This window comes from Typopeltis vanoorti, chromosome 20 (assembly GCF_054136105.1).
Source record: "Typopeltis vanoorti isolate ZY-2024b chromosome 20, IOZ_Tvanoo_1.0, whole genome shotgun sequence".
Classification (NCBI taxonomy): domain Eukaryota; kingdom Metazoa; phylum Arthropoda; class Arachnida; order Uropygi; family Thelyphonidae; genus Typopeltis; species Typopeltis vanoorti.
This window is the reverse complement of record NC_143568.1, coordinates 92,054,777-92,079,903: the sequence shown is the minus strand read 5'-3', so window position 1 is coordinate 92,079,903 and position 25,127 is coordinate 92,054,777. Positions and strand designations below refer to the sequence as shown.

Here is a 25,127-nt window from a genome sequence, read left to right as displayed (position 1 = left end):
GATGCCCAGCTTTAAACTTGGCCACCCATCTGGCAACTGTTGGATATGCTGCAACACAGTTCCCTAAAGTCTCACACAAAATTTGGTGAATTTCGGTTGCAGACTTTCCTTGCAGCACCTCTGCGTCTTTGAATTTCTTCAAAGAAAGAACAAATTATTACAATTTGATGAAACATGGGGGGTTAAAGGGTTTTAAGATATATTCTTTTTTTGTGGTTATATCAGTTGTTTTAATATCATTTTTGTGCTAGGTGTTTATCAGAACTTTCATCCCCCCCATATAAAATGTACATAATTGGTCTTAATTATATATATCAGGGCTGTCCAACCTTAGATAATCTGAGTTAAAAAAAAAAAAAAAAAAGATTTATCCGAGGGCCATATCAAATGCATATCTAGTAATTTAGTGAGCAGCAACGACACAACCTTGATAGCTGAACAAACAAACAACACTAATTGTGCACCCAAAGCATGCACGTTAAAACAAAACAGTGAAAGAATGCTTCTGTGACACATCTAATATTTTAAAAACACATGAGTGTATAGTGATGTAAAAACACCAAATAAAATAACATTGAGATTATCGATTAGCGATAGAATTAAAATATCTGATACGCATTCGGTTCAAGTTATTTTATTTTTTTTCGCTTGTGAAAATCAAAACCCACAGGTGAGGAGCATGCAGCCCATGGGCCATGTTTTGGACAGCCCTGATATATATAACTGTATATAATTAACCTTCGTTTGCTGTAATTCTACATAAACAACATAGTCACATTATAATATATAAAATTATCATATCATTGAATGTTATCGAGCAGTGTTTCATTTATTGTAATATTTGCTAGTGGCATTATTCCTATCCTATCCTTCCCATACATTCCTTAGGATGGGTTCCCCCCACCCTAATGAGGGGCTTATGACAAATTAATGCAGCTGGTTTTTCACACTTCTGCTGCATCCATCCCCTAAGGGTGGTATTCATGACTGTAATCCGTGTGTGTTCACGGGGCCGGTTTGCCTGTTCTGAGGGACAAAAAACCTGAGTTCCTGGGTGGAAAAAAACCCCGTATCTCCGTAACTGAACTACAGATGCTCAGTGGCATTATTATACAAAATAATTATAGAGATTGCTTTAGTTAGCTGGTCACAATTTTGTGATTTGTGTGTGCATGTTGTATAAACTGGATAATACCATATTAGGATATGTAAAATTACGTTAAGAAAACACCAGAATAATGAAAAAAATTAAAACATAACATCGAGATAACAGTAACACCTTTTATTTTCTATGGCAAAGTTTTCTATGTAATATATATAATATATAATTTGCATATAATATATCCAAAATTCACGTATGTATAAAGTTTATATATACAATATATAAAATTTCTATCATTGTTATAAAAGACCTACTCTTCAGAAATCCTCAACTGTATAATAAAAATTCCTTCTTAAAACCCTGGGACTACTATCAAATGCAGTTTAAACAAATAGTGAAGTACCTGTCCAATTTTTTTTATGTTGTCTAACCAGTTTATTCTAGGTCTGCCTCTTTTTCGAGTTTCTGGAGTCCTTTAGGCAATTAGCATCATAGTATTGCAGACTAATATAAATATATATATATACACACACGAGGTGTGTGGCTATTAAATAACAAGACTGGCTGCGAAAATATGGTTTATTATCACAATTGTACAACTTAATTGTTATCCTCTTCAACATACTCCACTCCTCTATCTATACGGCACTGCATACAAATTTTCTATTGTTGGAAGCAGTGCTGCAAGTCATCAGGTGTTATCTGCTTCAGTAGTGCTGCCGTTTTCTCCTTTACCTCATCCACTGACTGAAAATGGGTGCCCATTAATGCAGACTTGCAGAAGATTATCACGTGATGAGACATGGATTTTCCAGTACGATTCAGAAACAAAGAGACAATCGATGCACTGGAAAACTCCCACGTCACTGAGAATGAAAAAAGCAAGAATGAGCAAGTCAAAACTGAAGGCAATGCCAATCGTTTTTTTTTTTCAGACAGTTAACCAACATTATTACCTTGCGGTTCTGGCCAAGCTGAGAGAATGAGTGAGGAAGAAGAGACCCGATCTGTGGAAGAACAACACGCTTGGATTCTCCATCAGGACAACGCTCCAGCCCACAGTGCACTGTCTGTAAAGCAGTATCTGGCTGATAAAAAGATCCCAGCGTTGGACCATCCACCTTACTCGCTGGACTTAGCTCTATGCAACTTTTATCTTTTATCAAAGTTGAAATCCACATTGAAGGGCACCCATTTTCAGTCAGTGGATGAGGTAAAGGGAAAAAATGGCAGCACTACTGAAGCAGATAACACCTGATGACTTGCAGCACTGCTTCCAACAATGGAAAATTTGTATGCAACAGATAGAGGAGGGAAGTATGTTGAAGGGTATAACAATTAAGTTGTACAATTGTAATAAAAACCACATTTTTGCAACCAGTCTCGTTATTTAATAGCCATATCTCGTCTATATATATATATATATATATATATATATGTGTGTGTGTATACTTAAAGGATGATATAATTTTAATGGGTTTTAGAGCTATGATCTATAATATGTCAGTCATAAAAAAGTACACCAGGCACAAAAATTGAAGCTGATCAGTGAAATTCTGCACCTTCCAGAATAAAGGAGTTTCTTCTATATTTGGATTGCCAACTTTTTACACTGAGTGTGGTGAATACTTTCCCAGTAAATGGCCTGAAAGAATAAAAATTTCCCTTTAAGATGTGTATTACACCATAAATTATTATCATTACATGACACCTCTAAGGAGTCCAAGGACTCATTAGAGGAGGGCATGTTGTTGTGTCCCAATTTATGAATTTTATTCTACTTAATAATTTCCGCTTATCTATGTTCTACTATTATCTCTGCTCGAGATATCACCAAAAAATTTACTAATACTTAAGTTATTTCTCCCCTTAGTACCCCTAATATTTGTATTATACTGTGCCTTTTGGGACATTTAGTTTGAGATATTATATACAAAAACAAGGAGAAAGAACTAAAATATGTCAGAAAGTGTAACTATGTTGCAGTCGTGACACTTTATCTCGTTTCTTAACACATTAATTTCCCGCATGATTAGGTTTGTAATTTTTCAAGTGGTGCATTGGACAGCAATTTCAGACAATTGTTTTATCATTGGACAAAAGGTTTATTAAATTCCTTAACATGGTACAATTCAAGTTTTAGTTATTACTCAATTCAATGCTATACTAAATATTTACAAACTGACATTAGCTTATCATAAATAATTAAGCTATAATCCTATAATGGGTATTATGATCATGCCACCATACACATTCAACACATAACTTCATATGACATGGACATATAAGTTTAATTCACACTATTTAACTATCCAAACTTAAGTAGCTTAACTAAAACTTGAATTGTACCATGTTAAGGAATTTACTGCACTAACACATAACTATGACATTTAAACTTTCTTATACAATATAATAGACATGCAAAATTCTCAGGACACTTAATTACTCATATAACATTAACACTAGCCAGCTTACTTTCAATATATTCTGTCAGATACTAAAGTCCTAGTATTGTTTTCTTGGTCACTTCAACAGTTCAGTATTAGAATAATGATAACTAATACAGACGAATCTTAGTTAACACGAGATATAATTTACAGTACCTTTCTTTCCTGAGTTTTCCATGTGGGCCTCTATCTTTTTCTGATTGAAGTATCCTGGTATAACCTCTCCGATAATCTGCTTCTCCTGTGTTCCCTTTTGAATTGAACTATGCCTACGCAGGCTTTACCTTTCGTTATTCAGGACACACTTTGAATCGTCTAAATAATGACTGTGCAACTCGCGACGTGGATATCAATTTCTTTACAGCTTTCCCCTTTTCGTGGTTGTCACTGAAGTTGAAACACAAAGAATATGCTTTCTTTTCCTCGACTATATGGCATTCTTCGCTTCTTACACAGGAAATACGGAACCGAAATTCCGCTCGCTTTTGTTTCCGTGTTGTGACGACGGAAATATAACTCCAATCTTGCCACTCAGGAAAACACCGTGAAACCCATACGAAGGAGCTCGCAAAGAACTCTCCTGGAACAGAACCAAAAACCAAAAGGTCTCAAAGTCTAAAAAAGCCTTGTGGGGGTTTCCAACCCTTTTATACTTACTCTCCTACCGGCACCTTCTATAACTTCTTTTCTCGCCCCCTACTTGATTTTACTTCACCGACCAATTAGGGTGATGTTTTTCTGCCAAACGTCCTTTGGTCGGCGAGCCCGTAACGATGTCTTAATCCGGGAATCGGCCCTGAGCAATAGTCTTGTTTTTCTTTTGCTAGCCTCTAACTTAATCCCTTTTCCAAAATTTCTCTATGAACTTACTTAATATTTTAATCTCTAGCCTCTCACATGCCATCTCTTATGACTAATCCTTTTCTGTCTTATTTAGTTAAATTTTCTCTTTTATATCATATTACAACATTAACATATTCTTTCTTTTTGTTAGTTAGTTCAATAAATACCTTTATATTTTATATATTTTATTGGATGCAAGAATATTTCCTTTTCTCTTAAATAATTCATCTATTAGCTTTTATGCAGGGTTCTTAATTTATTTGCTCCTCATGTTACACCATGATAGCTTGGAATTCTACATTCTTAAGGTATCAGGGTGTAACAATGTCACACAACCCACTGTCTACACTACTACCTGTATTTTTTGTTTGTTAAATGTTAAACTGCATATATACTCTAGCCAATTTGGCTGTATATGGGATGAAAAACCCTACTACCTTCATACGAGATCAGCTAACTACCTTCATTTCAAAAAGCCAATTTAGATTCTTCTTGTAATGATTACAATCCTCCTTACTGAGAGGCTTTGTATTCAATCAATCAGGTTACTATTTGTATTAGGCTGATAGATTAATTCAATGCAAAACAAATTCATATTAATATATAACTTCATCATATCCTAGTATTTATCCTCTGGATGAGAGGAGGGGGGGGGGCAAGATACTATAATAGAATTCAACCCAAGAATTCAAATGCTAGTTTCCACTCACCAATTTTCTTCCAGTTAGTCTATTATTTGTTGGAACTCTAATTTCACAACTTATACACAATTATACACAAAATTAAACAAAATTATAATTAAACAAAATTAAATTAAAATTAAAATTAAACAAAAATTATACACAATTTTATTCTACAACTCCAACACATTTCATCCAATGTTATGTGGACGTCGTCAGGGACACAGGCCACTAACTACATTCAAAACATGAATCAGAATAATGAGTCATAAATCATGCATATATTAGTTTTGTCTCTGTCGCAGCTGAAGTATATGATATGACTATTAAAGTAAAAAGGAACAATTGCAGGAAGCTGCATAAATAAAAATTATTTTAAATAATTATTAATTAAAAAAACAAACAGAACAATTAATAGTGATCACTTCCCAAAACTAAACTTGGATATTGGCATGCAGTCCAATTGGTTCAGGTTTGTATGATTTTGCAGCGTTTCATACAAGGAAAAGATAATCAAATATATCTAGTGCACGTGTTCTATCAAACCTATTGATTTGTTAATCTGTTTAGGCAATGTGTATCAGATCACCTTACATTACTAAAGTTCTTTTCTGAAATCTTCCTTTTTAAGCGTGTTTTGCAAACTGCATTCAGTACCCATTAAATTTGTCTCTGTCCTTATGTCAATTATTCTGGGATGACTGTGGCTGAATGGATATTACTGACGTCCATACAAAAGTTTGTTGAGATCCCAATTTGTTTTGATCAGACCAGTTGGAAGGGCACACAACCTTCTAAGCCTTAATTAAATTAATCTCAGATTGGCTATAGGTATGGTTTCCCCACATCAATATAAACCACATTGAATTTGGGTATTTCATAAAGTTCATACCATTGTTAGCTTTAACTGATTGAAGACTGAACTGGCTTGAAAAAGTTCTGTCTGGTCTCTAGAGCAGGGATTACTGACTATGCACAAAAATAAGTAAATAAATAAAATTAAAAATTAAAAAAAAAAAAACCCTTAGCCCATCCATGGTACAAGTGTTGTAGGTAGGAGTGAGGCAGGAAAAAACAAACAAACAAACAAAAAAAAATATATATATAGATATATATATATATTTTTTTTTGTATATATATATATATATATATATATATATATATATATATATATATATATATATATACACACACAAAATATATATATATACACACACACACACACACACACACAGTTACACCCAGAGTTACGTAAGTAATGCATTCCATAAACCTTTACATAACTCGAATTTTACGTAAGTCAAATTTGTAAATTACATACATACAATAAAATGTTCAATGGCTACTCATGCTGCTTCTTACATTAATTTTTTTGCCATTAATTAGATATTTACAATTTTTAATATTTTTCATTTTTGGGTTGATTAAAAAAAAAAATATCAATTGTATTTGAATAATATGCATACTGTAAATATGAAAAACACATAATATAAAAGAATATAAAAACAAACTGAAATATTCACTTTTCAGATAAAAAAAAATGTCTTGCGATGGCTAAGTTCGCTGTTCTAAGAAATGCTGTTCTGTGGGAAGTTTTACCCCTTTCGATGTTGAAGGCTGAGGGTAGTCAAGGTCGTTAATGTCACTGTTACCCACTTCCAGCTCTAACTGCACTGCTGTGCCAGTTGCACATGTTTCCGTTGCCTGCTGTAATTCTTGTGTCAACTCAGCACCCATATCAGTCATTGTTTGCTCTCCTTCTGTGAAACGCTTAAAATTATGGACCATTTCTGGGCAGAGTTTCTTCCACACAGCGTTCATTGTTCTCTGCTTGATTTCATCCCAAGCCACTCCGATGTTTTTTGATAGCATTAAAGATATTATAGTTCTTCCAGAAATCAAGTAGAGTAATGCCCTTACCACTATCAATGGCCTTGATTGCTTGGGAAAACGTACGCTGCAAATAGTAGGCTTTAAAGATTGCAATAACACCTTGATCCATAGGTTGCAATAGTGAAGTAGGTAAGCAACTTTTACGTGAGGACGAAAGTCATCCAACTCTTCTGGATGACCGGGGACATTGTCCAGGAGGAAGCACTTTAAACGGGATTACTTTCTCAGCACAATATTCCTTCACCTGGTGAATGAAGTGGTTATTGAATCAGTCTCCGAACAGCGTATGTGTAACCCAAGCATTGGTGTTGGATTTCCAGATTACGGGCAGCATACTGGCATCAATGTTCTTAAAGGCGCATGGTCTCTGGGATTAGTACACCGTAAGCGGTTTAAGTTTTACGTCCCATGAAATGTTGCCACCAATAGGTAATGACTAATACTCTTAGTGGTAAGGGCATTACTCATAACAGTGATCCAATCTTTTTGCGACCTTGAATCCAGGCATTGATTTTTCCTCTTTTGCAATAAATGTCCATGTTGGCATCCTCTTCCAAAACATAGCCGTTTCATCAACATTAAATATTTGCTCAAGCAAATATTCCCCCTCCTCAATTATTTCAGCCAGAAGTTCAGGAAATCGACTTGCCGCATCTGTATCTGCATTTGCTGCCTCACCCGTGATTTTGATGCTGTGCAGATTTGTACATTTCTTGAATCATTCGAACCATCCAGCACTAGCTTTAAATGTGTCTCTGCGTCCATGATGCCGGCCTACTCTTTTAAATCCTTATATAAGGACATAGCCTTTTCCTGGATAATCAGGAAACTTAATGGTATCTACATCTGTGTCAGATCGTATCAATATGGTGAGACAACAATTTCTCCATCTCTGACATCAGGTCCAGCCTCTTCTTGGTAATAATTGTGCCCTTCAATGCTACTGCACCTTTCATGCTTTCAACAATGCAAACTTTATCCTTCACTATCGTATTCACTGTTGAAATAGGCCGATTTATTTTCTGAGCTATTGTTGATAGAATTTTCCCGCCTTCATACATACGAATTATTTTCAATTTTTCTTCTAAAGTAACTGCGGACCTTTGTTTTTTAGATTTATTACCAATGCATTCGGTTTTGCGTTTGATTTCCATTTTAAGGGTAAAAAAACAACAAAACTAGCAGTATTTATTTATTCTTATGGCAAAAGGAATACAGAATGGCTACAGATCAATGTCCAGTCTGGAAAGCCAATCCAAGGCCTCATCTGTCACCTTGTGGATGTTCTGTAGACCACCACCGTGAAATTGGCGCCTTGGGCAGTCGTTCACAATACGAGTAATCGTCTGAGCCACAAGAGAACAATCACAATAAGGGTGATCTAACAACCCCCATTTATATAGTAGGTAGCCATATGCACTAGTAGATTTATTTTGTAACTGCGAATTTACATAAGTCATGTGTTACGTAACTCGGGGTATAACTGTACATCAGTGGTGTATTGTGTGCCCTTTTGGTTGGGTGTGCTCTCGTGTGGCTACAAAATTCATATCAATTTGACTGTTTTTATCGATATATGAAAGTTTTAAGAGTGCATAGCACATCAGCGCACATCTTAATTGGTTCGATGCAATTAATTGTAAGATAATTTTGAATACTTTAATTTATCAATTAATTGTAACCAAATCCAAATGCCTTTCTCTTTGGAGAATAATAAACAAGGCCAACAAAAAATTCTTGACTGCACTTCACATCCATTTAACCTGTATTGTATTGTAAAATAGAAAAGTGTCTTATGTACTCAGTTTTTGCATCTTTGTGCTTGCTCAATAAATTTGGAAGGAGGACGAGGCTTACCTCCTTCGACTACAATCATACATTCCACAGAAGCTCGAGAAGAAAACAGCACATTCAGTAGATAGTCAACTGTTTCCCATTGTAAATATGGGCAAAAAAAGTTAAGTTATTTATAGAAAATTATATATTAAAAACTTGCCTATATTGGTGTCCTAAACACAATCAGTTCACACTTTATGCACAAAACAAATGAAACTCAGAAAACCAAAAAAAACAGCAACTCATGGCAAATTAAAACGTTCAATTGGATTGGTTGACACAATAACCAATGCCAGCCACCAATTTCTGGGTGCTATTATTGCAATGCACACCTTGCCTCGCCTTCTGGTCCTAGAATTTGAAGAATCTGAGAATTTGACACACACACTGTGCCAATAGCGCACTCAGGATTTAATCTTGGAGGGGGCTGAGCACTCAGGATTTAACCTTTGGGGGGGGGGGGACCCAAGTTGAATAGACGATTTGCGAATACACACTACGCATCACATACCATCTATGACTGAGCATCTGCAGTGATCGCTAATTCATAAGTAGTATAGAAATAGAAGACACGACACAACATAAATAAAAAAAAAGGAATTTTAATTAGGAAAAGATTTTTGGAAAATTTTCTAGTGTTTTTTCCTTTTCTTTGGGGGTGCCCTTGCCTCTTCACCCCCCCCCCTCTGGGTGCACCACTGCACTGTGCCATCTGCATAAAGTAGGGTTGCCAGATTTTGGAAAACCAAATACAGGACATGGGTGACCAAAAGAATGATGATGCTTTATGCCATGAAATGCCATAGTTATTTCAGCAGCAATAACTTTTCTTTCATTGCTGGTATTTGGTTTTACAAAATAAATATCAATACTTTTGGAACTGGACCTCAAAATGCTCAATTTATATTTGAGTGTTAATGTGTTGTGTAATATCTGATTGTCTCCCATGTGCAATACTAAACGTTCGTCTACAGATTTTGCATTCAACTTCATCATATGATTTCCTTTTGCAATAAAATTCCATTCTTTCGAATAATCATTGTTAAAAACACTTTCATTTTGGCATCTTTAAGGGCTTAAGGAAAGAAACAAAATTTAATTTATCTTTGTAAAATTAATAAAGAAAATTAATTTACTTTTAATTATATATTTTATATATTAACCAAATATTGCACAATCGAAAAAGGTGAGATATTATTTTTTTAATAATTATTGAAACAACATCTACATACTGTACTGATACCACACCACACAATAAGAATTTTCAAATAAGCAAATGCCATATATCTGTACAGAAATATAAATAAAATGCTTATACTAAATAAAAAAGCGACCAATGAAAGGGACTGTCGCCACTATGTTGCCGCAGTAAACTGTAAACACAATTAATTTCCTTGAATTGTCAGTTTTTATGGCTTACAAATCAATTTAATTTGGATTATTCGAAAAGAATAATGAAAATTATATTTGCTTAACATAATATTTATAATTTTATCTTTTCATTAAAATACAGGACATTAGGCTGTCCCTACAAGTATAATACAGGACAAAAAAATTCGCTGTAAAATACGGGATGCCTGCAAACCTAGCTTAAAGGGATACAACGTGTCCATATTTATGACTGCACACCCAGGCTATTAACATGAATGTGATACAATGTTTACACATCCAAATGTCTCCTCTTCCTGACTATTAATATACTGTGTTTAATTTTAGGAATCATGGAAAGCCAGCAAACAATTAGGGGAGTCTTTATTATTATCATCAACAGATCTCCATGGAGCCAGAAGACTCATTGTGGGAGGACTTATCCTTTAACAGGAATAAATGCAAAAATATGTCAGTGATATGGCTATCACTGAGTGTGCAGTGCGAGCCTTTGCTCAAATTTGCGAGCCCCTTGTTCGTCTTGTTTAATAATCTTGTAGAACTAGTAAATACCACCACGGAATGTATACATGCTACTATAATTGCTACTTTAAATTCATGTGGATTTTCTGATAACTATTTAAAAAATCATTTCATTGGATTTTGTTCTGATGGAGCTAGTGTAATATTAGGAAACAAATCAGATGTTGCAATCAAAATTCTACAAAGATTTCCCAACATTGTGTAGCTCATCGATAAAAAAAATTAAAGAAATAAATAATTTTGAAATATTTATGGATAAATTATATCTTTTCATCATCAATCATCAAAAAATCAACGAGAATTAAATACGATTGCAAAAGACCTTGGTATCGAAATTTTAAAGATCAAGTGTGTGTTTGGACCATGATGGGCAGCTTGCAGTTTACAAACAGCTCTTGCTGTGGGAGAAATTACCCAGCATTATGCAAGCATTTTGCATCAAACGATTAATATAAGGGCTTTTAAAACCGACTTCTCAATTTGGAATTTTTAAAAGATCTAGCATTAATGATTGATATCCTATAGGAATTTTCAAATGTCAGAAGCTCTACAAAGTCGCAATATAAGTATTATAAGGGCTAAGTTAGCCATTTTTTTTTCTCGACGATGAGAGCCCTTTGTTGTAATTTACATAGCTCACCACTGCGTGTGTGTGAGAGAGTGTGAGTTGTTTCACACGGTATTACTTGTTGATAAAATCAGGAATAGAAGTGGAACAAGAAAGAGAGCTAGAAGAGATGAATGAGTCAGATACCTAATTTATCAAAATGTAACCAAATTTTTTTTCTATGAGATACAAAAAGCATATTTTGGCAAAATACTTACAGAGCAATAATTAATACTCAAATTATAACACAGGGGTGGCCAACTACGTGTCCTTTTAGAGCCAAAATAATTCCGGTATGACTTAGAAGAGCTGCAACCTTTGACCAATGCGATGGTAAGTTGGATGGTGGGGAGGTGAGGGGTGCAGAAGGTATGCCTGCCTGCAACAACACATTAGTTACATTTCCAGCATTCATCTATCAGTATTGTTCAACATAGTTGTGCGAGTCCATTGACAGTGCTTGTTATCATTGAACTCTTTTTCAAGTGCTTACAAATGTCGCATAAAAAAATGTAAATATGAAGAGGAACACAGAAGTTTTAGGCCAAAGTGGGAAGAGGGAGTTTCTTTTTGCAAAATGAGAAAGTAATCCAATGTGTGCCGTATGCCAAATAACACTTCGCAAATTCAAAGCCAGCAATTTCAGGCTTTGACATGAATCACAGTAATTTTAGTAAAGAATTTCCTCTTGACTCTGATCTGAGGCGAACTAAACTTTCAACTTTGAAAGAACAATTCCATGGTCAGAGTAAAATTGATATTACTGCTGAGGCTGGTTTTATTTTAGCGTTTAATATTGCACAGGCAAAACATCCATACACGGAAGGAGAATTTGTTGAGAAGAATAATACACAAATAATTTCAGTTTTAGACCCATATAATAAAAAAAAAACTACTCAAACTGATAGAACAGATGCCAGTCTCCAGGCATACAACTGAAAGGAGAATTTTCATTATCCGTGCTGACATTGTAAATAACTTGCACCATAACCTTAAAAAACTGTGCTGCATATAGTCTGGCTTTGGATGAATCTACAGATATTCAGGACAAACCACAACTAGGTATATTTGTCTGCTTTGTATCTCATAACCTGGACATCAAGGCAGAGCTATTGGACTATATGGCGTTGAAAGATACAAAATGTGGCTCTGACATCAAAGAAGCTCTCGATGTTGCATTTACAAAAGCTTCGGTATCGCGCAAAAAAATCGTCAGCATTGCAACTGATTGTGCTCCAGCTATCAGGGGTAAAACTAAGGGGCTCCTTGAGAATGCTGAATCATATCCTGCTTTCCTACCTGAACACTGCATTATTCACAGGGAACATCTAGTTGCCAAGTGTTTTAAATTTGAATGTAATGGAAGTAGTTTTCTAAGAATTGTCAATTTTATTCATTCAAGTACTAAAACACATTGACAATTCAAAAGCTTTCTCAATAAGTTGAATTGTGACAACATTCCTAAAGACGTATCATGGTTTTGCTTAGTAAGGTGGACCCTCGGTTAACAATGTATTAAATAAGTTTTTGTTGGTGTTGTTAGAGCCAATCAAATAGTTTCTTAGAGAGAAGGAGAAATTTTTCCCTCATCTCAAAGACACTCAGTGGTTGTTAGACGTGGCATTTTTCAGTGATGTTTTCCAGCAGCTACAGTTGAATTGAAAGGAGAATTTCCAGATATTAAACGTTTCACTTCAAGGGAAAGAAAAACTAATAACCAATCTCGCACAGACCATGCTAAACTTCCAAAGCAAACTGCAAATTTTCCAGAGAGAGACTTGGAAAATAAAACTTCTCAATCACTTCATTTGTCTGAAGAAAATACTGACAAATTCGCTGAAAGTGGAATTAGAAACAAGATCTTATGTTAGCAAATTAAATGATCTGGCTGAAGAACTTAACAATTTATTTTGTGACCTTCGAAAACTTAAGCCAACAATTGCTTTTTTGGAAAATCCTTTCCTTACGTATGTGCTTGAGCACAGTTGTCCTATTTCAAAACCAATTGTGATGGATGTTGCAGGTGCAAAACTGCAGCTTTTGGATCTTCAAGAAGACGAAGGACTGAAGTAACATGGAGGTTCCGTAATCGAGTTTTGGAAACAAGTTCCAGACCAATGGTATCCTACATTTAAACAATGTGCCAGAAAACTGACCTCCATTTTTGGGACCACGTACTCCTGTGAAGCGCTATGTTCGACTCTTGAATTTATTAAATCTAAATATATATCTGTTTTAAATGATGAACATTTAAATGAGCTTGTAAGAACTGCTTTTGAAAATAATTTTCAAAATTATTGTTTTGAAAATTACATTAAATTACACACATAATTTTAAGGAGCTTACTAAGAAAATGGATACAAGAAAAGCCTCTACTATTAAATAAGTAACTAAAATTACTATGTTTCGACTTTAAAATTATTCTAATCGTTCAAAGTTAACTTCATTTAATGTGTTTCAAATTAAAAACTTTTTTATTGCAGTAATTTTTATTAACCGTTTTTTCTCCCTCTTCTCCTCTTTATTTTATTTTGTTCCTCTTTTTTTGTTTTGCATCCTCTTCTCTTTTTGTTTATTTTTTCCTGTAGAGCGTGAAGAGCTGTGTGACAAGTGCCACATGTGGCCACCCCTATTATAATACATAAGTTTGCGTATTTGTGTAATTATTTTAGATAAGATTCCTATTCTAGTAATTGAATTTCACTGTTATCAAATAAAATTAACATTTTTTTATGTACTGATGATTAACCAGACTTAACTTACAGAACAATTCTGACTGCAGTAGGGGATCTTTACACATTGTCGACATACGAAAAGAGCAGGTTTTTTACACACTATACAAATGTAGATACTGGACTGTTCTGAGTTTCCAACCAATTGCTTTTCCTATGATACAAAAAAAAATCATTATTGTTATCATGATCCTTGTTTATATACTTGCCAATAAAAATAACAATACATATTCATCATCCTTTGCTTTTGTACCTTTCAATGCCAAGTCCAAACTTTTTTTTAACTCTTTTCATCAATGCTTATGATTCTTTCTTTTATAATTATAATACAATTATAACTCTGACAGGCACACAGCACTGAACTAAGTGTAGAACACAATTCAAACTGTAACTATAAACAGAATTAATTTCCTTAAATGGTGCCCTCCACGGGCCAGATAACCATAAAGTTAATTTAGAGAAGTCAGACTATCAGGTCTCAAAATGATAGTATCCCAGATCTTCGGTAATTTAATGCAACCATATTGTTGAGGTTCAGAGACTGCTTCATAGCTGATACTATGCATTTTGAGTATTGTTTTGAAAACGATATTTGATAGAACACAGAAACAGAATTAAAAACTAGTTACAGCTCTCATAATAATAATAATATATGTTTTATGTTCTAATAAATATAAGTTCTCATAATAATATAAGTTTTGAAATAACAGAGAAACGTTACAACTCTTGAATACAGTGGAAATAGAAAATGTGTGCCAAACAGAGAATGAGAGTTTTTTAAAGCCCATACATGAGAGGTTGGTTGATCAACCTATAGTACATTAGTACCATATATAGATAGTGGGTTGGGAAAGGAGAAATTTGTTTACATCTGATTTAAAAGCCTGTATATTGTATTCCTTGGGAAACACATCAGGGGAAAATACTGTTCCCCAATATAGCAGTAGCAGGGATGGAGGAAGAGGAAAAGAAACTTGTTCTGTGGATTTCAAGGTGTGCTGTGAAGTGGGAGAAATTATTGATGCTATTTGAGATGAACATTTGCCATGGAAATATTTATAGAATATGCATATTGCAAAAACCAAATGTCTGTGCAAAATGAGAGGAGTGAGTTGATAAAAGATGGGTCAGTAATCAATCTAATTGCTCTCCTCTGTATTGAGTCAAGCATTTTGTGGGAGCTCTTAGCGGCCCCCACTCCAAATGTGAGAGCAGTATTCGATAGCTAGGCGCATTTGTGATTTGTATAAGGTTAACAGCTGTTCAGAGGTGAAGTAAAATCTTGAGCAGAAGAGAAATCCTAGGTTTTTAAAAGCTGAGGATGTAATAGTTGTGAAGTGTTTGTGCCAGGAGAGGCTTGATGTCAGGGCAATTTCAAGAAGCAAAATCTCATCTTGTCTGGAAATTTGAGTGTTGTCAAAAATAACACTGGGTGAAAATGGTTCTTTTTTGTGAGAAATAAAGACAGAACTGGGTTTTACTAGCATTGAAATTGACAAGGTTATCTGAGCCCATTGGAAGGTGACTTGGAGATCAGAATTGAGGGCAGTGGTGATTAATGTTCTGTAAGTTGAGGTGAGTTGTGTAGACAGGGCCGCCGAGAGAAATTTTCGGGCCTGTGACAAGTCTGTGGTCCGGGCCCCACTTAAAAAAGTGCATTACTTTTGTTTAATAAAAAAGTCATATAAAACATTAAACATTTATTTTAAAAAATCTTGGTGTTCTTCCATCTTCAAATATTTCAGTAGTAAATGCTTGTTTTTTAAATCTTCTTTTGCCTTCTCACGTTCCCTTTTCTCCTTTCGTTTTTGATTTCCAGATTTATGATGATACATTTCTGTTGGTCAATTTTTTATTATTAAATATATAATTTTAATAATTAAAAAAATCAAATTAATAAGAATACTTTTATTTTTTAGTGCACGGCATACACTATACAGTTGCACACTTTACAATCACAAAACCTTCGTCTATCAAAATACTAACAAGAACGAAGCATTCTGGCAGGGAACATTACTGTGAATGCAATTACTAGCTAACACAGCCAACTGCAACAACCTTGCATGAAAGGCTATTGATGTCATCACCTGCTATAGCTACAGCGATCCGGCGAGAGAATCAGTGTCTTCCAGACACTCACGGTCAGCTAGAGTGTAGCCGTCTGTCTAAAACAAAACACAGTATCATTCTCAATATGGCATTATCCTTTATCATTGTTGTATTATTACGAGAATTAAAACCATGCATTATAAACACAGTTATGTGACAAGTCGGGGCCCACAACAAAAGTCTCAGATATCATCCCCTCTTGGCGGCCCTGCATGTAGAGTAAGGTTTATCAAATGAAAGGGAGGATGCAATGTGCTGTCATCTGCAAAACTGTGTACTGGGTTGGAGGTGAAATGAGGTATTGTATGCCCACACTTCATAAAACCAACCTTGGCTTTGTGCCAAAAACAGTCAATTCATGCTGAAGGGCAGAAAGAAATAAAGGAAGTATGAATTGGTCACCAACACGCGAAGTCATGTGCTTTATACATAAACTTTCCAACTGCTGTACAAGCAAAATAGTTACCACTTTAAGAACTATAATTTTCATAAAAGAAAAGCTATTTTTCCAACATACAATAATACACACTCACCCCACAAAATGCATTGATTACCCTAATATTGGAATGGATTCTCCTTCTTTTGACATGCACAGAAGTGTCGAAGGGTCTCACATCTGTGGGCATACAGTAGGTCATTAATATATAGAAGAAAGAGGGTTGGTGAGAAAACAGAACTTTATGGAACCCTGGCATTAGTTGAATGGTGAAAAGGTAAGGAAACTATTGTAAAATCTTATATAGATTTTACAATAGTTTCGATTTTATATCGATTTTACCTTGGAAATTAAATTTACATAAAATACTTGTAAATAAATTAATGTAATAACTCACTTTGCTGTATTAAATCTAGTAACAAATTGTTAGAATATTTTTTAAGAACCACTAGAATTGTAAAAACAAAAAATAAGCTCAGACAGGATTAGGCAAATAGACCTAAGGCTAGCAAAGGTCACGGGATTACGCGTTTTCCTGCCAAACTCAATGATCTATGATAGCATGGGTCGCAGAGAAAAACCCTCCAGTAAATCTGGGGGAATCAATTTGAAGACGGGCCAAGGTCGGGGAGGTTGAGATAAAAGGCAGCGATTGGGGGGCCAAGAGGCTCTCGCTTCGAAGTTTTGTTCTTGTGCCAAGCCATTTTTGAGGATGGGGAGAGTGACGTTCCTGTGAACATGCAAAGTTAGATAGCAACAGAGACGGTCTTTTGGAGATATCCTATCATATGATTCTTTGATGATCTACGTGTGTGCTGTAGTATTGCTGCCGTAACCTAGAGTCCGATCGGAAATTTTTTTTGGAAGAAGCGGAATGTGCCTGTGCACCTTTAGGATCTAGGACTATATGTAATGAACTGGCAAGGTTGTAAGTAAGATGTTTTATGTTAAGTCCTAGATTTTGAAAATCAAGCGATGATGATTCTATTGTTGATTAGCAAAGAAAGTATTAGAGAAGTCGGAAGGCCATACTTCTGTTTAAATGTGAATAAGTAGTACATAGAGTTTTAAAGAATTTGCTAATGTTGTGTAATGCAAAGAAATTGAATGTGGATTAAGCTTTAACTTTTTCCTGTTTATAGCACGAGTAAAGATAAAGTGTGTTTATGTCTATCCACGTGTCTGAAAACTTATGTGAAATTTTAATGTCTTTGTCTTAAAGCTTAAGCGAAAATGCTTGAATGATCGTATGGGGGGGGGATTAGATACATGATTTGTATTGTCTCCTTTATTATCTAGTTGTATTAGGCTGAACCAGACACTTGATATGTGCAGTTTAAATTTTGTAATTAATTTGTCTTAGAATGAATAAACATGCTTGTTTTGTTAATAGCTTGCCCGATCTTACCTTACCAATGTTCTATAAAAATATAGAACCAGCGTGACCAGAGAATAGTAATAGCCACGACTGACTGAAAAAACAAATTTTAGGAGTTGCTTGGATTAGAATTAATTTAAGAGATATTTTCATGCTTAGCTGAATGTTTCTCTTGCATGTAAGGGAAAGAAAAACAATTCTTTTACACGATCCTTAATGGCGCAGTCAAAAAAATAAATAAATTTTTAAGGATCAATACAAGAGACAGCAAGGTAGATTAAGGAATTGGTTCCAGCCATAAACATTTCCTAAGTCTACACTTCGAGCACGTGAAATAGCATACTTACGACCTCGAGAGAAAGGGGGGGGGGGAGTAAAACTACAGACTAAAAGGATTAAGAATAATCACAAGTTTTGTGCATGAAGTAACTCAAGCAACGACGATAAACTCAGTATTACGACTGATAAGAAAAAGACATTACAAAGGCGCAGTCCAACATTAAATAATAAATAACAAAATAATATCAATAATATTAAAATTAAAGGAAAGTAGATATTATTGCAAATGGCACAGTCGACAGGATTTAAATCCACTTAACACAGAAAATATTGTGAATTTTTGAGACAGTTTTGGCAATAGGTCAGGCAGTTACAATTTTTTTTCTTTGAGAAATTTTTCTTGATAAATAATAATGGACCGTGAAGTTACAAGTGTTGATCAATCAAGTAATGCCAAAATGGACGACAAGGAATTTTTTTGTACAATTAACCCTCAATTTTTCATCCCACAATTTTCTGGTGACGACAATGACGATGTGTTGGCATTCTTATGTTTTGTTGAAGAGCTAAGAAAGGTTGGAAGGTGGTCCGACTTCCAACTGTTAATTCTACTTAGGAGCAAACTGGTTGGAAAAGCCAAGAACTTCCTGTATTCATTCCCAATACTAAGGGACACTTCTAAGGGAATATTCTAGGTTTAAGGAAACCTTAATGTCCTATTCTCCAAAGTAAGAAGCTTGGCCCTAACCTTTGAAAATTGCAGAGGTGAGCTCAGGATAAGAAAGAAAGCGTAATATTATTTTACAATAGACTACTGACAATTACAAGAAATCTAAGCATCTCCAAGGAAGATAAACTCCACCTTGATTGGTTGGTATTCCGGCAATTTAAGCCAGGTTTACGAAATGAATTGAAAGGGGTAGCATACAAAAAGCAGGCCAAGAGTCTGGATGAGTGTTACAAATTGGCCAGAGCGAATGAGAGGAGTTGGAGGAAATATATCATTCTTCTTCTCTAAGACAGGTGTGCCATATGAAATGAGTCAATTTCCCTAAGGATAACTTAAGGGCAGGGGAGAAAGTTATTAACCCTGTTTTCCAGCTTGCTAACTATAAGGGGGATTCAATCGTGTTGGATCCAGAGGTCAATTTGAGGACCCTAAGAAAAAATCTGAAGGGCCTTTAAGTCCTGAGCAGTTTAGGAGGCTAATAAAATTAGAGGTAAAAATTCATCAGGAGGGTATGCTCAAAAAACTGGATCATATATCTGACATGGCAAAGAAACCTAGAGTAAAAAACACCCCTGGTAGCTATCCTGACAAGACAGTGAGGGAAAGGAACTGGTCAAAATATAGACTTTAAATGGGAGAGGGTTAAGGATAGTTCAGAAATGAAGTATATGCCCATTAATCTTGGTGAACACCCTGAGGTGTTAGGAGATCAGGCCAATTTAGAAGAGCCTGTAACACATAAAATGCAAAGTGTGGCTGCAGTAAATAGAAGGGGCACAATTCCCCTAACAATTGTGTTAGGCTTAATTGAAAATATCCCCTGTGAGGATCTGTTTGATACAGGAGCCCACATTTCCATCATTTCTCAGATGCTGTTTTCAAAATTAGAAAGTCTACACTCGAATAACATTAGACTAAATTAGCAACTCCAATTAGAATAACAGGGATTGCAAAGACCGAGCTCTATGCTTCAATGAAGATAAATGTAATTCTCACTATGCCGTGCTTTCCTATGAGCTTATCAAATGAACTGATAGTCCTTCCTGAGACTTCGGAAGCAATCAGGTGATCCTAGGCCTCAATTTTTTGGAAAGATATCAGTTCATGTGCAACTTTGTTGAGGGAATAATATCTTTGTGGGATAGAACACCAGCCCAGCTGCAGCACTGAGAAGAGCAGATCTCAGGAAGGAAGAGAGATGAATGAGACTCTAGAAGTTGAAGTGATGAAATCAGACAGTGAAAATTGTGATTGGAAGAAAACCATGCTAAATAGTGCCACTAGTCTGGCCATTTCAGTGGATGAAAGGAAAGAAATAAAGGAATTTTTCTCCATGGTTTTTCAATGTTTTCCAGAAGTTTTCACTGAAGAAATCACCTCCTTGTCTTGCACAGACCAAGTCGAGCATGCTGTTCAAATCACCTCGACTTCCCCTGTTTATGTGAAGCAGTATCAAACTCCCTTCAAACACATGGAGAAACTACAGAAACTATTGCAGGACTATGAGAAGGCAGGGATCATTGAGAGATCAAGCTTTCAATGGAACAGTCCATTTATATTAGTGGAAAAACCCAATGGGAGTTTAAGATTCATGTTGGATCTAAGGGAAGTATATAAGGTCACCAAATCAATTGACTTCCCCCTATGTAAGATTGAGGAGCTGTTGATAGGTCTAGAGGGAGCTAACTATTTTTCCAAACTGGATTTAAACTCAGGCTACTTTCAAATCCCCCTTCCAAGACAGGAAGTACTTTGCCTTTACAACCAGGTGGCAAAAATATCAACTCTGTAGACTTCCTGAAGGTGCGAGAAACTCCACCATGTCTTTCCAATCACTAATGAGCACTGTTCTGTCTGACATGCTAGGGAAGGCGGTAATCTGTTTCCAGGATGATCTGCTAATATACTCACCTGATTTAGGAAAACACAAGGAAATTCTAACGTGTCTTGACAAGGTTAGACAAAGCAAAGCTCTCATTAAAATGCTCAAAGTGTCAGTTCTTCCTGAGAGAGGTAGAGTACTTGGGTCACATAGTCAGTGAGGCTGGGAGAGTCCCCACCCAGTCAAACGTAATAGCCATTCTTAAGGCCAGAGTCCCGAGGACTGTAAGGCAAATTCGTCAGTATATCAGGATGATAAACTTCTATAGGAAATTCATTCCAAATTGTTCAAAGTTCATGGAACCTATAGTTAAATTAATAAAAAAGGAAATCAAGTTTAAATGGGGAAATGAGCAGCAGTATGCATATGATTCTTTAAACCTTGCCTATCTAGGTTCGGAGAAACGTTTTTTCTCTCTGCTGATGCCTCTCATGACACCATAGCCTCGGTACTAGAACAAAGAAGGAGATGACTTCTGACCAATAGCTTTCATTCTCAGAAATAAATTTTCTGTCATCAAGAAAGAGGCATTAGCGATAGTGTTCTCCCTTTGAAAGCTTAATATTTGTTACTGGAGCAGCATATCATCCTGAGATCAGACCATAAATCGCTATCTTTCTTGTCCTCAATGGGGGATAAGAACCAAAGGATAATTAGATGGCCACCAAAGCTACAATTCAATGTTGACATTAAGTACATCCCTGGAAAAATGAATGTAGTTGCCGACTATTTGTCAAGATCCTTGGACTCAGACCAAGAGGAAGGAAACCCTCTGAGAGAGGAAAATGTTATCTCTGTAAATAAGAAGCCTCCTCATCTTCAGAACTGGGACAAACCTCTTATTATTGAGGCTCAGAAAGTGGACCCTGTGTGGAAGGATGTGTATGATAGGATAAAGAGAGGTGAAACGCTTTCTGAAGAGTATTCCTTCCTCCAGACATTACACATTGATAGTACTAATGTTGTCCAGACAGGACATCGTAGGGAGGTGGAAAGACAAAATCCTGGTCCCTGCAGTCATATTTGGGTGCTCACACCTTCCATGACTCAAACTTAGCAGGGCGTCAAGGATTTAATCGAACATGGCAAAGAGTGAGTGACAGGTATATTTGGAAGGGCATGTGAAATAGCATACTTACAACCTAGAGAGAAAGGGGGGGGGGGGTAAAACTATAGACTAAAAGGATTAAGAATAATCACAAGTTTGTGCATGAAGAATTAGCTCAAGCAACGACAATAAACTTGGTATTACAACTGATAAGAAAAAGAGATTACAAAGGAGCAGGCCGACAATAAATAACAAAATAATATTAAAATTAAAGGATTCACCATCACACATAGTTTGCATACAGGCAGAAAGCTCGCAATCCAACTGCAGAAGTCCTGAGATAGACCAAATGATGGGACTTTAAGCTTTGTGCCAGACCCAGTCAAAAACTTTGGAGGTATCACGTGCAACCACTTCAGAATGGTAACAATTATGAAAATGATCATAAAACAGTAAGTTTCATAAATAGCACTTTTGTATATACTAACATAGATGAAACCCTTTGGTTGGGAAACCTGGGTTTGATTCCCATCTATGATGTGAGGAACCTTTATCTGGCCTCTTTCAACTAAAGGCGGGTTAACAAGTCTCATACGGAGTTGGAGGATTTTTTTCTCCCAGTAACTAGGGTTTTTCATACCTCAAAACAGGCAAATCAGTCTTGTGAACACATAAATATACTAATGGCAAGAAAGGCAACAAGAAACCACCTTGCTTCATGATCATCTTTATATTATCTTTATACCTGTAATGTTACCAACAGGTAACATTACAGGTATAAAGTTTAAAAGTGGTACATGAAACATGAGAGGACTGAATCAACATGGAAAAGTAGTAAATGTGTGCACAGAAATGGAATGATTAGACATTAAAATGTTTGGATTGTTAGAGACATTCTGGAAAGGTGATATGGAATTTTTAACTGCTCTTCCTAATGGAAAGAAATATGACGTTATGGGAAGTGGGGTCTAGAAAATGATTACATTCATTATAGAAAAGGACTTCTGATTCATTCATTTATTAACATTAATAGAAAATCTGAAAGAATAACATCAATTTTAATAGAAACAAATTCACAACCACTGATGATTTTATACATTTATGCACCAATCACATTAGGAGATGATGAAGAAATTGAAGAATTTTATTAGAAAACAGAGGCAGCTATCCAAGATATTGGAGGAGTGAAAGACAGAATGTAAATCATTATGGGAGATTGCAATGCCAAAATAGGAAAGGAAACAATAAGTTCTGTTGTTTGCCCATGTGAATGTGGCATAAGAAATGAGAGAAATGATAAGTGTATTGAGTTCTGCTTAAAAACAAATTGGTAATCACAAACACTTTTTATGAATGGGAGGAAAAATAAAAACAATGAATATGGGAAAATGACAATTATATGAAAGCATTAAATGAGAGTGGGAGGATTAAAGAACAAAACAAGAAAGCAAGGTATACATGGAGATCTCCTGATGGTATATATATATAGATTTTGTAACGATCAATCAGAGATACAGAAATGGAATAATGCAAAATTGTAAATATAAAGTTAAAAAGATAACACATTTAAAACACTCAAGTGGGATACAGCTAAATTAACCCGGCGTTAATAAGATGGCAGCGTCACAGTTATTTCTTTCTATATCTTTTGGGTCTGTGACACTCCACCTTACTAATGCCAGGTTAAATAACAGAAATATCATGAATTTATTTCAAAATAATATAGCACAGTATATTGAAAAGAAGACCCTAAACAAATGGATCAAGAAAATGGGTACAGAGAGGATTCATAAAGGTGGTCAGTGGTCTTTGGAATGTGGAGTATAAGGACATATTGAGATGTAAATTGCAAAGTCTCGTGAATAGGAAGAGGAGGAGGAGGGAGATATGATTGAGACATATAATCTAGTCAGGGGTTGTTATCAAGTTGACATAGAGGAGAGTTTTCATAGATATGGGAGAGGGGTGTAGAACAAGAGGCCATCGCTGGAGATTGTATAAGGAAGGTGTGGGCAGAGGATTCTTTGCATGGAGAATGGTTGGTGAGTGGAATGCATTATGTTGGAGGTTTAATGGATTTTTTACAACACTCAAAAAGAATTAAAATAGAATTTAATACTTCCTATATTTCGTCCTAGTCACTAGGACATCTACTGGAATTACAAAAACAATTAATGTAACATGCACACAAAAACTTACAATACTAAGCCCAACCACGTAGGTGACACTAAAGTCCTATCTAGGTGGAGCGCCCTCTAAGGGCGGTAGTAGGTGGCCTGGAATGTAAGGTGGGACCTCTGGTGATGAGTGTTTCCCAAATCTTTGGAAGCTTAATGCAACCGTATTTATTAAGATTTGGTTGGTTTCTGAGAGCTGTTGCTGCTTCTAAGAAAAGTCTCTCTTTCTTGAATTTGCTGTGGTGGAGCATGGTGGTTTTCTTCCATGATACTCTGTGGGTGGTGTCCAAAACATGGTCAGCCAAGCCTGAATGGCCATAGTTGTGTTTAACTATATACGACTTGTGTTCCTCCAGGCGGATGGATGCTGATCTGCCTGTCTGTCCAAAGTACGCAAGCTTAGAGGAACAGGGTACTTTGTAAACTCCAGGCAGAGAGAGAGAGGAGGGAGCTGATCTTTCGTAGAACGGATAAGGGTAGCAAGTTTGCGGTAGGGCTTATATGCTGTGTGTAGGTTATACTTTTTTAGTATCTTGGCTATTTTTTCCGAAGTGCCTCGGATGTAGGGTATGGTGATGGCATTTTTAAAATCTTGTTGAAGAGAGGGACGGGGAATGGGGGAGGAACTGATTGTTTTTTTGATACTGTGTTTGCTGTAGCCATTGGAGAGGAAAGTTCGGTGTATGTGGTTAAGCTCAATAGTGAGGGCGGTTCCACTGGAACAAAGATTGTGGGCTCTCTTGGTAAAAGTTTTAATGATGCCATATTGTTGCGAGGGGTGGTGGTGGGAGAGTTTGTGAATGTATCTGCCTGTGTGTGTGTGTGTGGGTTTTCTGTATACAGTGAAGGCAAGTGTATCATTAGGCAGGCATGTGACTAAGGTGTCTAGGAAGGGTAAACAATTGTTCTTTTCCTTTTCCATTGATTCTTGGATGTAGGCTATTGAAAGGAACACCTAACAGAATTGTATAATGACCACAGGTCTAACAAAACTATGATCAGTGATAACTCAAATAATCCAGGAATACTTTAAGTAC

At 35.8% G+C, this 25,127-nt stretch overlaps 1 protein-coding gene across 1 annotated transcript in view; it reads right to left on the bottom strand.

Annotated features, from left to right (window-relative positions):
- Window positions 1-1,267: 1,267 nt before the first annotated feature.
- Window positions 1,268-25,127, bottom strand: part of LOC150095654 (uncharacterized) — a 42,695-nt gene continuing 18,835 nt past the window's right edge. Inside the window, exons 3-4 of the mRNA XM_090410222.1 lie at window positions 14,083-14,205; window positions 1,268-2,747 (exon numbers count right to left, since the gene is read on the bottom strand). Of these exons, the coding sequence (XP_090266348.1) occupies window positions 2,688-2,747; window positions 14,083-14,205 (183 nt within the window). The 3' untranslated portion in view covers window positions 1,268-2,687. The remainder of the gene's footprint in view (window positions 2,748-14,082; window positions 14,206-25,127) is intronic.